The sequence below is a fragment of the Archocentrus centrarchus genome, chromosome 3 (assembly GCF_007364275.1).
Source record: "Archocentrus centrarchus isolate MPI-CPG fArcCen1 chromosome 3, fArcCen1, whole genome shotgun sequence".
In the NCBI taxonomy this organism is placed as follows: Eukaryota; Metazoa; Chordata; class Actinopteri; order Cichliformes; family Cichlidae; genus Archocentrus; species Archocentrus centrarchus.
Genome location: NC_044348.1, coordinates 13857316 through 13872318, shown reverse-complemented (window position 1 = coordinate 13872318; position 15003 = coordinate 13857316). Strand labels below are relative to the sequence as shown.

The 15003-nt window shown below is 40.1% G+C and overlaps 1 protein-coding gene across 1 annotated transcript in view; it reads right to left on the bottom strand.

The window, feature by feature from the left end:
* Positions 1-2882: 2882 nt before the first annotated feature.
* The window catches only part of igdcc3 (immunoglobulin superfamily, DCC subclass, member 3), a 59641-nt gene continuing 47520 nt past the window's right edge, over positions 2883-15003 (bottom strand). The window contains exons 8-14 of the mRNA XM_030726165.1: positions 8074-8321; positions 6729-6893; positions 6100-6288; positions 5742-5846; positions 3582-3717; positions 3224-3434; positions 2883-3008 (exon numbers count right to left, since the gene is read on the bottom strand). Coding sequence (XP_030582025.1) covers positions 2883-3008; positions 3224-3434; positions 3582-3717; positions 5742-5846; positions 6100-6288; positions 6729-6893; positions 8074-8321 — 1180 coding nt within the window. The remainder of the gene's footprint in view (positions 3009-3223; positions 3435-3581; positions 3718-5741; positions 5847-6099; positions 6289-6728; positions 6894-8073; positions 8322-15003) is intronic.

Genomic DNA, 15003 nt, shown 5'->3' with positions numbered 1-15003 from the left:
AAGAACTCCTCTTTCTGGCCTTAAGTACTCATGGCCTGATTGCTGAGTAGAAACAGCTGCACAGAGCTTTGGTGCCTAAGGCTGGAGCAAGAGCAAGACAGGCCCACTGGAACAAAATCACATCAGGCCCTGATAGGGCCGTAAAAACACAGATCAAAGACAGCTTTTCAGGTGAAGAACCTCATACTAACTGAGAAGTTGGCTTATGATGAGGTAATTTTTGCTATATTGGGCAACACTTTAAGAATTTAATCCTATTGATATTTTTGTTCAGTAAACAAGAATGATTATCTTTAGGCACTGTTTCAAAGAAGACCTGGTTTTTGCTTGCTCCAATATATAAAAAAAGATATATTTACTGTATCACACGACTGTAGATATATATACACACCTGTTCTCCATCAGTTCATTGTTCATACTCTGTATGTTTCCTTCATTAAGACCTGAGAGAAAGGCCAACAACAAGGTTGAGGTAGGTAACCATAATGCATCAAATCAGTTCCTGTACAGTAAGTGACAACACTGAGCAGAGAGCCAGCGAGAGAAGCCCTGTGATTGTTTAGCTACCCAACAACCATCTATCTCCCTCAGCCAGCTCTCTGTCTGTGGTCGTCAGCATTCAAGGATATTATAAGCACCTGAAGCATGTTAACTAGTTAGCGTTGACAGGAGGGAGAAGGCTGAGCAGCAACTGTGGTTTTAAGAAGAGTAACAGCAGACAAGCTTCATCAGCAGCTGTCACGTCTACTGGGCACCAGAAGAGTAAAAGGCTACTGCTTCGTTTATGAAGGAGGCAGGTAATGTGATGAGAAAACAAAATTACAAGGTGATGGTGACACAAACATTCATAAAAAGTTTAGAGATACACTGCTGTTAAAAAAAAAAAAAAAAAAAAAGGTTCTGCATTTTAGGCTATAGCTTATTTTGCTTTTTTTCTAGAGGACAAATACCACTCTCATAACTCTGTTGCGCAAAGTATAGTTGAACTTTAGATAATACATAATAAAAAACAATAGCATGTAAATATATTTAGTAGTAAATCACTCTCTTTTGTAAATAAAAAAAACCCCACATTTAATAGAGATTTTTTTTAAATTTAATTTTATTGTTACAGTGCCCCGGTTAAGCTAAGCTACAGCTAAACTAACCATTTGCAGGATGTAGCTTTATATTTAAGGTACAGGAATAAGAGTAGTTTTAATCTAACTTTTTACTGCAGAAAGAATAAGAACACAATTCGACTGGGGAACTTGACTGGGGATAGCTAGCAACAATTTAGGAATTTAAGGGAAGCTTTGTACTGTACTGTACATGCTAGGCTAGGCTACTTGCCAACTAGCTATGATCTTAAAATGGACCCCCCAAAAACCCCAAAAACAAACAAACAAAAAAAACCCAAACCATTGTGAGAGTGGTTTTATCTGCCAGCAAGAAAGCCAATAAGCAAAATTTCCAAACAATTCCTTTAAGTTATTACACCAAGAATGGATTTGGGCTATTTTTGTTAAGATTTGTGCTTAATTTACTTTTATGTCTACAAAAAACATCCATTCAGTCTATAAAATCACACAAATGCGCACATGCACAATCATAATGCCAATTATAGCTACATCTGTGATGTCTGTATATTAAAGTGTTTTGCTTTTTTAATCACTTAAATATCACATGATGTCTCATTTTGCACAATTAGTCCTCAAGATATCATTAGCAATGCAGTGTATCTCTAACAGTCTTTTCATTCAACTGAAGCAACTACGGTAAAAAAAAAAAAAATCATACAATTTTTAAAATAAAGTCAAATCTAGGAAAAAGCTTACAATAGATTAGCATAATTCATACATATTCCCAACACACTGTAAATCACACAGTGTGTTAGCAGTCTGTCAGCTTGCATGAGGTGCTGACACTGTATCTACAAACACCATATTCATCAACAGAGAGAAGCCAGGACTTCACAAAGGGCCAAAAGGGGGTTCTTTTTTTCATTATGCAATAAACAAACAACAACAACAACAGCGACAACATTAACATTGTTATCTTGAGGTAGAACATTAATTTCAGCATTTGGAAGTGCTTTATGTTGGATACTCATTTTTTTTTTTTTTTCTGTTTTACTTCGACAAGCAGGAGAAGAGAGATGATTCTTGACATCTGAGGTAGAGCGGCACCTGATTTTGTCATTTCCAAACCAATTCCTCTGCATGTAAAGTAACCGTGAGCACAGGGGAAGGTAAAGTCCCTAAAAGCTTCCCACTACACATTCATTCCGGCTGAGGTAGGTTTCTTTTCTTTTCTTTATATCGCAAGGTTCACACAGCCAAGTCTAGTGCCCGTATGAAGGCCGAAAACTCATAAAAAAAAATGTTGATATCACTGAAACAAAGTCCTGAGGCAGAATATATCGAATCCCTGGAAGAAGGCTGAGGTCTTCTGTGAAGAAGAAGGTGGAATCATTGGTAGGTGAGAGTAGGCAGCAGGAGTCTTTGACATCCACAGGAAAGTAGAGATAAGACCAATAACTTATAACCGCACTGACATATAGGTGATAAAGATATAGTGTATATATTTATATATATATACATATATTTATAAACTTAAAAAAGAAAAAAAGACCATTGTATAACAAGGACATTCTGGGGCCTCTGTCTTCTGTGCTGCCCAACACCAGAAAATTAACAAATGACCAAAAGATAATTATCTGGCCTCCCAAGCCAGAAACAGCCCAGGCCAGATATACCGTCCCAGATCCGCCAGAACTCCTTATATTAAAAAAACAATCACAAAACGAACGACTTTGAAAAAACAACAACTTGTCAACCTGAGTGAGAGAAAAGTCTAAGTGGACACTGGTTAGCGTCGTGTGAATTGGCCTTCATACATTATCAGCCTTGGTCCTGCTGAGCTGCTCCTGCTGCAGGAGTCTCTTGGAACTGGGTCTCCCTCTCCACTGCAAACTCATCCAGTGGTATTGTAGACAGCTGGGTATTGTTCAGCATGTAGGAATCAGACTGAAAACACATGCAAACAGTCAAACTGAGTATATTTAATCACGCAGTTTTAGCCTATGTAGATTATAGAGACAGACTGCAAACATATAATAGAGGGGATGACGTACAACAAATGTGGCAAACTGTATCTTTTTTCCTTTAACATCACTTTTGTTTCTATAACAAAAAACAAAAACTGCGAGATGTGAACCATCGTTCTCACTCTCAAGACCCACCATGCTTGTATCTCGTGTGTTAGGTTGTGTGAAAAGTCTCTCGAGCTCATTGCTGTCAACTACTTTCTTCCTCGCTGCGCTGCCATTGACCTCCATCTCTCTCCTGGCAGCCCCGTTAAGCCCAGAGGCTCCCTGGGAAGACGAAGAGGAGTCCAGCGCAGCGCTGTTCCCTGCTTGCGCGGTGGCCTGAACTGTCTTACACATCATTAATCTGGGGATTACATGAACATGCACACATTAATAGCTTGCCTGCTATATGCACATGATAGAAATAGACCTTTTAACAGCAACTGTTGGCACGTTATGTCATTGTCTCCGTTAACTGCATCATGAATGTGCACGTCATGTTAGTTCTGACCTGCCACGGTAGCTGAAGACGAGGAAGAGCACGCAGAAGATGATGCAGGTGATGCCGATGTGAATGCCAATTATGATACCTGTGGTGGATGTTTTGCTCTGTTCATCTTTCACACAGTTGCACGGGCTGTCCAACACTGAAGAGGTATTGAACACAACACGGTCACATCACAGTTTGGTGTGCTTGGACTGTTTATGCGGCATGAAGGTCAACTTGACCAATACAAAAGATGTTATGCGAGACTAATGTAAACTTTCATGCTCCATAGTGATGAGGTGCAGTCAGTGGTTGTGTGAAAATACATATTTACATATTTGGTGGGTCAGTGTAGAGGCATAAGGGGGAGTGGTAACAGGTGGAGACATCTTTTCTGTGAGATCAATATATGGCCATATTTAATTCCACCCTCTACTCTAACCAACTTGAGCCTTACTTTGAGCGATGAGTCTTGTGATTTATTGCATTTATGGAGGTGTCACTTCAACTAAACCATGCCTGAAGTCCTGGACCAGCCTGATCAAGAATAAACCTGGAATCCAGGCAGAAAAACAACTTCTTGGAGAAGGGCTTCGGTGATATACACCCACAGCATGCTAGATGAAGTAAGATTTTCTTGGCCTTGACTACACTCCAACACTAGACTTTGCTCATACAGTAGAAGCCTGCAGCCTACACTGGGCAGGCCTAATGTAGTAAAGGTCCACTTCTTCCAAGAGAAAGTGGGCATCCTTTGTAATGCTAGAACTGCAGCAGCAATACTTCAAAACAACCAGCAAATCCAAATGCATCTTTGGTGAGGATGAAGTGAGTCGGGTATGTCAGCTCATACCGCACCATACTGAGGATCCTAACTCTGACAGGAGGGCAGAAATCATTTGATGAGCCTATGTAGACCAAAGTCTACATTATCAACATCTACAGACAGATATAACATTGGGAGAAAGAGGCCAGAGGCCCAGTAAAGATCCTGTTTTTAATAGCAAGATATCTGCATCAAAGGAAAGCAGCTGGATAATTGTATTTCTTTCTTTCTTTGGAATAAATCAGCCTCATGTATTAGAAAAATATGCTTCAAGAGATCCAAGTTGCAAGTTGGGCTTGGCCTTTTCAATTTTTTTTTAGATACTTTGCTTCTCTCAAGCACCCTTTAACCATTTATATCCACCCTGATAGTTAGATCTGGCATTCAAGTCCTGAATCCTGGCTTTGGATTGGTCTTACTTGCTGACCCATCATACAATGACACATTCAGGTCATTCATTACTTTTTTTTTTTTTTTTTCCAGGCACGTTTTTTTTTTTTTTCTTGAAATATTCTCCTACCTTAATCCTCCCAGAAAAACTCGTCACATGCCACTCACAAAATCAATCAATATAAAAAGGATTAAACTCTAACATGTAGAATATGATACATGGAGATGATGTATATGGGATGCACCTCAACCTTTGGAATTGGACAGATTATATCAGATGAGCTGTGGGACAGCAGTATCTCACTAATCCATTTGTCATTTTTCTGTGTGTGACACAGAATGATAAAATGTTGTATATTTCATTATTCATATAATAGTTCTTATTTGAACTTTAGTTCTGTTTGTCCAATGTTACCAAGATGCTACCATATCCCAGTCTCAGTGGGTTACACTTTTGGTCCTACTATTCTCTGAGTGGCTTCTGTCCCCCACTGCTGTCTTTAGGATTGTCCTAATAGGGGAAGCCAATTAGTGCAAATGCATTTCTACTATTCTAAACACCAAACGAATGAACGAATAATAAATACATATATTTCTTCTTCTTTGCCAGCTACATATTCATTGTATAAGATGAAGTAATCAATTACACAGGCACTATTACAGATGTGCATGACACCACATTACAGTGACCCCAAAGTGCCACTGCACAAAAGGAGTTAGGGAACAGACATACATATGCTACAATCGTTATACATAGATTTATTAGGTGTATTGCTTTTCTTTTTCTGTTCATTCTCTGTCCTCCTGAGCTTTGTCCCTGGGCAGGAGGATGTGGAAGTGCGAAGGAGGGAGACTGGGGAGAAGATAAAAGACTACACACCTGTGTACGTCCACATGAAGATAGCTATATTTTATGTTTTTATGTTTTATGCTATATTTTATAAATAAAAGGTTTTAAAAAATTTCACCTGATTTCGCCACTGCCTCCTGAAATGAAACAAATCGTATGGTGGCATTCCCATCTCCATGCTGGTTGTATGCAATGAGCTTTATCTCGTAGACCAGTGAGGAATCTGGACAAAAGAACACAAAGGAAGCAATCAAAAAATATGCATCACAAATTTGTAGTTATACATATTGTTCCTATTTTTTAGCGTTTGGTTAAAAACAACTATTTTAAACCCACAAAAGTGTCTTGCTGAAACGAATTGTATGACAGTCCATTTTGCATCACAGGCTCATATTTTAATTTGGGCCATTCAACGGCGCTCACAATGCACGATGCTAATTAACAAAGTGATGACACAATCAGCTGTCATGTCTCACCCAGATGAGTGATGTTGTACTGGGTGACGTTGCGAGGGAAGGCGATGGGACCAGTGAACACTGGTGTGTTCGCTCTCCTGTAATACAGTTTGAAGCCTTGAGGCTGGCCCATCTTGGAAGAGGATTCCCATGTTGCTTGTACAACACTACCATTCACCACCTTTGTGTAGAGGGAAGGAGGCGATGGTACTGCAACACAAAACAAAATGTAAACCGAAGTAGTTAAAGAACATGACGGCAGCAGCACGGACAGTTAATGGAAAAGCTTTTGTACGGTAGCTTTTGATTGTAAATTAGGACACTCTGTGTGCAGCAACATGCGCAGTAAAGATGTCTTTTTACCTGGATGTTTAGGGTTCAAAAAAATGTGGCTTTAATCAGGATTTTGATCAGATGTGACAAAAAAAAAAAAAAAATTATACTTCTACTCTTTGCCCAGTATGACAAAGATCAAGTTTAAAGCTTTAAAGCATAAAAGCAGTGATAGAAGGACCATTTGTCTCAGGTTTTATTGCTGTTCTGCAGTAATTAAGATGAAATCATGTGTTTTAACTCTCACTAAGTGCTACAAATCTTGTGGGAGTCTCAATGTTTCTTTCTTTTTATTTTTTTAACTGCCCCCAACTCACCCTCTCCATGAGTGCTCTCGGTGACAATGTCCGAAGGTTTGCTGGCCCCATGGGACGTGTAGGCCTTCACATAGAAGGTGTAATTGGTGGAGGGCTCCAGGTCCCGGATGATCTGCTGCAGTGTCACCTTACTGACGGCCTCCTCGTATTCCAACTCTGCTGGGTCTGAAGGAAGAATGGTGGAGGAAGAAGATTCATAAGCAAAACAGGAATGAGGTAAATAAGAAAAGAAAACATCAGAAAAATGATGGAAAACAGTTTAAAGAGGGATGTTTCTATCATCTGTGCTTATTGCCCATTCCACTGGTTTTATCAAGACATCTGCGGTAGTTAATAGCTACCTTAGTGTCACTCTGGGACTCGGAATTACAAGGGCTCTGTGAATTGCAGGGGCGAAGAAAAAAGATGGAGGGAATAAATGGGAGAGTTGTACAGGATGTGTTAAAGGATTTTATTGCTTTTAATTTAGCAATTCACCCAACCATAACCACTATCTACATCCAGCCCTCAATCCACTGGGCCATGCCACACTGGAAAGGAAACTACAGGAGATAACTACTATTAGTCATCTCCCAGGTCCTTTAATCCCCAGTTCATAGATCAACTATGGAGAACATCAAAAATACCTGCCAAATTAATTTAGTATAAATGATCTAAAATACTAAAACATTAATTATCATAGTTGGCACACACTGTCACCTTGGTTGTTGGGTTGTATCCATCTGGAGCTCTTTTTACATTAGCACAATAAGTCTTCCAAATCTGGCACATCAAAGTGCACATTAGATTTGACATCCTTCAGAACTGTAGTACTAACAACCTGCAGTTATTGCTAATTAAGGGTTTTACCTCACCATAATCTGTATGACTGTTACAGTGATGGCTGCTAGTTTGAACTGGCGTGATAAATAAATGAAATAAACTGAAGTGACGTCTGTGAGCAGCGCTTGCAAATCGCTTTTGTGCCTCAGGACCATCTTTGTCAGTGTCAGTGCTGTTCCTCATCATTTCATTACTGTAGCAGCTTATTTACATAATTGAATTGTAATGAAAGTGTGGCAGTGTTCTCTTGTTTGCTGCCATTTGGAGTTATATGAATGAATTTAGCTGCATCCATTCTTAATTTTTCAGTGCTTCTCAAGCACTTATTTACTTGACAGAATCGATTTATTCCACTTTAAGAGACCAGAGCTTTGCCTCATCTCATCTCACCTGACATGCCTTTTGACAGTGATTTCACATGACACTTGTTTTAAGTTATGCTTAGCTTAGAACTCTATTTTATTGCAAATTATCCTCCTGCCATCCATTGCATGCAAGTATCTAGATCTTCAAGCAGCCCTACCTGAGGTCTGGCGGATGTGGAGAACATAACCAATGATGTCCTGAGTGTTTTGATCAGGCTCCCTCCAGGATACTTGGATGGTGGTGGGAGAGAGGGCCTCTGCCTGCACATGGGTGGGAGCACCAGGCAGTCCATTAGCCCAGAGCACTGTGAGGCGGGCGCTGGCCTGCGTAGAGCCGGCGCTGTTCTCAGCGATGCACTGGTATATAGCCTCGTCATCCTGACTGATGCCATTTATGGTCAGTGTGCTGTGGGATCAAGAAGAGAGAAGGGGTGTGCATGAAGCAAAGAGTTTGGGGGAAAAAAGGAATAAAATGAGGAAGCTTAGTTTAGATTCTTCACTGCTGCACAGTGTTATAATATTGTTGCTCATTTAAATAATAAGAATTGTTTCTGTTGCTGTTGCTAGCAACATAATAGCTGCACCTTGTGTTTGAGCAGGTGTCCTTACATGATTTCCCTGCCTTAAATTGTGAGATATATTTCATTGTTTTACTATTAGGCATTTAGCGCACGCCAGAGCCAACAAGGTTTTAAATAACAGCAGTTGGCTGATAGTAGCCATATTTTTTGAAGGTTATAAAGATCCTGGTGTGGGACATGTATAAAAACTTTCAAGTGAATGAGAATCATGATCCCTCAGGTAGGAGCCTTTAAACCTATCATGTTGATTCAGTGCCACTGATGGCAGTAATGTTATCCGACCACGTGAAATCACTCAGTGAAAACACATGCAAACAGATAATGTTCTGTACGGTGTTATTCAAAAACAGTCAAAATCTGTGAGGAGAAGGTGCCTGCCCCGACTCAGACTGAGAAAAATAGGTGCTGTCAACCTTTATGTGCTCTGTAAGTTTAGCTTCTGAAATATTCTGCTCACAGCATTAACTACATATCCTCCTTAATCGTAGCCTCGGGGGCAGGCCCACGGGGTGGCCATGGCAACCAGACTATAAAGCCTGACCTCTGCACAAAACCAGTGGTGAAGCCGCGTCCGGGCTGTGATGCTTTAAAACTTGAATAGCATCCAGCTGACTGACTGACTGATCGTACTACTGCAGAGCTATTTCTCTACAGCCGTTGTTCCACCGTAGGCCCATTTAAACAGCGCAATCGTTCATTTAAATTGTAAATATGAGCTTCCTCAACAATTTTCTAAGAATAAAACAATAAAAGAGAATAAAACAAAAACATAAAACCCTTATTATTCCTGCATATTAAATAAGAGGGAGTGACAACAAAGAAAACCCCCAAAACACACACACACAAAAAACCTGTCTGCGCTACAGTGCTTTGCCTCCTCTTTGTGCAAAAAAATCTCCCCACCCTTAAAAAAATTTGTCTTGCTCCACTACTGTGTAGCCCTCCAAGTACTGCTGTCCAAACATTAAGATTTTATTGTCTACGTCTATTTTCCAAAGCAACTTTTCACACTTTGCACACGAGTAGAAAATTTTGGTCGGGGCATTTTCCAAAGTCATTTCACACGTGTAGCACACAGCAGGAAGAAATCCGCTTGAGATACTCGGAATATTCAATGCATTTTTTTTTTTTTTTAACTGAGGCAGCACAAATATGTGCTAGCAGAAAATAATCTGGACAACATCACAATGTCTTTGTACTAAAAAGGACCAAAGCTGGCAGGTTAAAGACTGTTTAAGGTGCGATCCAAAAACATCTATGCTCAAACGTGCATCTCTGCTGGGTAACATCTGGACAAGTTCTGGGTCCCAGAGCATGATGCCATGAAGTAAAAAGTACAGCGTTGTTTAATGAAAGTCTCAAGAGGCACTCTTGTTTGAATAAATGCATTTCCTCTGATAAGGACCACACAGTACAAAAGGTGACTATGACATAATGTCCAGAGCACAAGTCACTGTGTTCAGCTGGGTGAGTGTTAAAAAGTGATCTGCGGCACAGATCACAGACAGCAGCAGTAAGAACAGAAGCTCCTCACTCATGCGGAGCACATACTGGATTCATCATGAACTGAATCTCCCATGGCAGTAGATAAATTTATATCAGCGCTTAAAAAAAAAAAAAAAAAAAAGAAGTTTGCCCACATCGGTATAAAGTGTGATATTTCCATACACACATGCAAAGTCTATCTATGGACACGCACACCTTTCTATCATACCTCTGACATCCTGCTCTCTGTCCTCATTTTTCTCTCTGCTTCTTTCACTCCCCTCCCACCTGGGTTGTCTCCTCTGTTATAGAATAAATATAGGGGAGCATTGTGTGTGTTTACCTTATCTATGTACATGTGCAGGTTGTGTAGGTGTTTTTAGACAAGAATATATAATCCCTTCCTCACACTCTGCTTGTCTTCAAGCAAAAGAAAAAAAATCAAACATTTAATATACAATGGAAATGAGGCACTGCGGTGTAAAACATTTCATCATGTCGTTATGTCAAGGCCATTTCTGCTGTATTTAAAGTATAATATATGCTGAAGAAAACTGACAACAGAAAAATAACAAATACCTTGGGAGTGTGAAACGGCTTGTGCTATACCTTGAAGATGGTGCACCTCTTGGTCGTGTTATTTCTAGAGTTCAGAAGCATCTTTTCAGATAAAGGGACGCAAACTGTCTGGTGTGTGGGTTTCATGTTGTGTTTCAAGTTTGAGCTGAAAAACTGAGTGCCACAGGAGTTTAATATGCACTGCAGTATCCCGCTAATTTGTCAGCTCCAGTTTGTGAGACCTTCTACAGCAGAAGCACTGAATTAAATCAAAAACAATTAACAATTAATAACCACACTTTAGTGAGGAGAAGATAACAATTTACTGAAAGAACAGTATGCTAAAATAATGATGGGTTGTAATACAGTCCTATGCAAAAGTCTTGAGGCACCCCTCATTTCTTTATATTTTGCTAGGAAATTGGGAAATAGGTGCAGCGAATTAATGAAATGTTTGCATGGAAATACAGTATATAGGGCCAAAACAATTCTAATGAGGTTGAAAGTCAATATTTGGTATGACCACCTTTATTCTACAAAACACAGCCTGAACGCTTTCAGGCTGCTTTCTTGTTATTTCTTTAAGTAGTCCTCAGGAATAGTTCTCCAGGCTTCTTGGAGGACATTCGAAGCTCTTCTCTGGATGTTGGCTGCCAAATTTCAAATTTAGATCCATCACTCCACATGACCCATTGACACTGATTTTCAGTCCAGTTCTTGTGCAATTTGTCATATCTCATCCTTTTCTCCCTGTTTTTGTTCCTTATTGACTGCCACCTTTCCACTGAGACCATTTCTGATGAGGCTTCAGTGAACAGTAGATGGATCGGCTGAAGGACCACGATCTCTCAGGTCCTGTGTCAGGTCTTTGCAGGACTTTTTCCTAGTTCTTAAGGACATGACTTTCAGATACTGTTCATCTGTTTTTAGGGCTGCCCCTTCTTTTGTCCTCCACTTGTCCAGTTTTCTTAATTTTTTTTAAGAATGCACTGCACATCATAAAGAGATATGCAGTGCAGATATGTAGATCTTTGGGAATCACCTTGTTGGGTGAATAAATCCTATTTTATGCCTGTCAAACTGTGTTATTGTTGGCATTTTTCATATACTCAACCAAAGAAATGGAAAGAAAAGATACGTTTTTGTGACAGCCTGCTAGTAACAAAATACCTAAAGATATAAAGAGATAAGTTGTCTGTTATTTGTAGACACAACACTGGTTCGTCCCTTGAGTTAGCTCGAATGAGTCATAGGTCAGTGTTAAGTGGCTTAACAAAACAAAATATTCCTCTCAAAGTGATCAGGTAGAAGGACTGGACTGAAAATGAGTGAAAAGCAGCCAATGTCCAAAGATGAACTTTGAAAGCGCTTCAGAAAGCCTGGAGAGTTATTGCATTAGAGCAGTTTAAAAAATTACAAGAAGGTCTGGCTCCTTGGAAGCAAAATATAAAGAAATGAGAGGAAGACTTTTGCATAATACTGATAGGTTGCCTCCTAGATCTGTGAAATGGGACATGAGCAAAGTGGCATTTCACTTCTCAGCAGCACTGAGCTTACGCCAGCCTCAATGTGGTTCATACGGATGGATTTTTAAGGACAGGATTTTTAAGGCTCTTCTGGGTCAGCAGGTAGGATGAAGAACTGAATTATTCCATTTCCTTTTCAAAATTGATGTGCTGTTACTGTAGGTCTCTAATCTGGGTCAGAAGAAGCTGCGAGATGGAAGAGTCATTATTTGCTCCGGGCTGCCAGGTGGACTCAATCTGTATAATTATCAGGTCAAAGAGGCACTCTGCATTTTAGCCTCTCTGAGCCAATCTCACCCCTGACCCCTGAGGTGCCAGCAGTCACCAGCCCTCAGCTCGCTACTCAACCATCACGTTTCTGACAGCCTTTCATATCAGCAATGGATGGAGTGTTTGCAGACAAGCAGCCTGACCAGACGCAGCAAAGAGGCCCCCAGGGATGCACTACTCAATGCCACTGCGGCCGGATGGGCCCCTTGTTTGTGAGAACAGAAGGCAAGGAAATTTCACAAGAAGTCGCTTGTTTGAGTAGGTACAGTAACGTCCAGCCACATGTATGCAAATTCACACACACCCACACACACTCACACATACATTTCACAAATGCATGGATGGACGCTGCAAACTGGTCACTTATGAAATTCAGCAGCTGCTGTTAAAAACTTCCATTACGAAAGCTTTAGTTGTTTTAGACATTTCAGAACAGGGCTGTTAGTTAATGGGCCACAGACAGCCTACTGTAATTTGATCTTATATGTTCTGTACCACCTAAAAAACACTGATTTATAACCCAGAAAAAAAAAATCCAAAATGTTCCCTTTCTGTTAGTGTGAAGTAGCAAAACATGTTTCTGAAAATGAACTATTCGTTTCTTCTATTTGTTTAGTCTTTCACCTCTTTAAAAAAAAAATTCAGGATCTAGAATGACTTCTAATTTTCCAGACATTTAAATGCCTGTGTAGCATTATTACATTAAACTTTAATTATTAATGAGATCCAGTTTTTGGTAGCTAATATGTCATTTTAAGACACCTGCAATTTTTACAATTTGGACTCCATGGTGGGCCGGTTCTGGCAAGGGAGCCACATGTTTGACACCCCTGTTTTAGCGTATTAGAATATACAAAAGAGCTTCCTGTTTGAGTTTGTATTCATATTCATGAAGATCTGCTTTGTATCTTCATGTAAATTATCACTGCACAATGATGACTGCATTAATTTGGGTGTATAATGATTTCAGTAACAATGCAGCAATTTAAGTGTTTTTTTTCCTCCCCAAATGATTAGAGTGTTTAATTTTCTGGCGGCGGTTTAGTTTGAAGTCTTAAGTTGACTTGCAGTAGTGTGGTGTTATGATTTTCAGGTGGGCATTTTTTTTCTTTTCTTTTTCTCTGTTGCTGCCGCTGGAAATCTGAACCATATTCTGAGGAATGACCCGACAGATGCCAGATATTTAGAAGAATTAGATTTAAGGTTGAATCACAATTGTTTGTAAAGACCAAACATGTTGGTCAGGAAAAAAAAAATACCTGTTGGCTCCAGAAAAATGTTTTATTTAATGAAAAAAAAATACCTTGCAAGGTTTGATTCTGCATATTTGAAATTCTCTGTCTGGACGGCCCCTCATCTCTACAAGTCAGAGATGTTTGAAGGTTCTCTAGCGGCCATCTTGAAGTTTTCAGCACTAACTGATTTGGTGGCAACTGTCATTACTTTTGCTAGCAGCGAATGTGGTTTAATAGAGCAGAAAAATGAACGCAGCATCAGAAAAATTTCAATCAACAGAAATGTTTACGCAGTCGTTCTACAAGCAGCCGGGATCTGATTTTATGCTGCCGGTTCCCTCGCTGAGCAGACTGTCGCTCACCGTGGCTGCTCCTTCTTCTTGATCCATTACTCCCTGCAGTATTACAAATTGATCTGCTGTCGAAAAATGCTAAAAAATGACTTGTTTTATAGATGCATTTTTGATGCATGGCAGCAGTAAATGCTAAGCTTACTGACCACCACTGTGCTATGTCTTGTGATACCTACCTACAGTATATTTATTTTAATAAGAATCCAAGAAATAACCACATTAAAAGACTTTTTGAGTTAGTTCCCTTTAGAATCAATCTGCATTTCTATGCAACACCATACCAAAGATCCCTGCAATATGTGACAGAGAAAAAGACACATGGGAGGTAAATGACCTAAATTTGAGCTGTTTGCTTGTCTCATATGGGCTCCTGAACTGAGCTGTCCTGTCCTGACAGGTTGACACCATCATTTACTCATCAGTTCAAGGTCGCTTCACAGATTGACAGATAAGGCTGTGGACCAGGGGGAAAGCTGACAGTGGGGCTTTGGGTCTGTTGTTCAGCTGCTACAGCTATGTTTACTCTCCGTTGTCTCTGAGCAGCACCCCATCAAAAGCCAGCTTTGCCATTCTGGATTCAGTGAGAGTGAAAGGAAGAAAAAAAAATTACGGGGACAAAGAAAGAACAGGAGGAAGAGGCGGGGAAGGGGGAGGGGAGGAGTGATGAGCTGTCTGTGGCCTGAGAGGAGGGAAGGGCCCAGGGATATGACTGATTACAGGCGAGGTCAGAGTTCAAGGCCAATGCTCAGGCCCCAGCTCTCTGTAAAGTGGGCAGGAAAGGGGGATGTGGGGCACAGAGAGGGGCCTGCAAACAAGAAAGGCAGGACCTGCTGAAAGAAAGTGGAAAAAAAAGAAAAGGGAAGAAAAAGGGGAAAAAAAGCCCTTTGAAAGGATTCTGCTACAAAATGACCAGGTTTGTGTGGTGGCCTGTTCCTTCAGATGTTGGCTATTAATTAAAAAATATGCCGCGCCTCTCACACACAATTGAAAATGTTCCTTTAATTACTACATCTGTGTACAAAGTTGTACACAGATGTCAAAGGATCCTGAGTTGGTCTGAATGATTAAAATTTAATTATT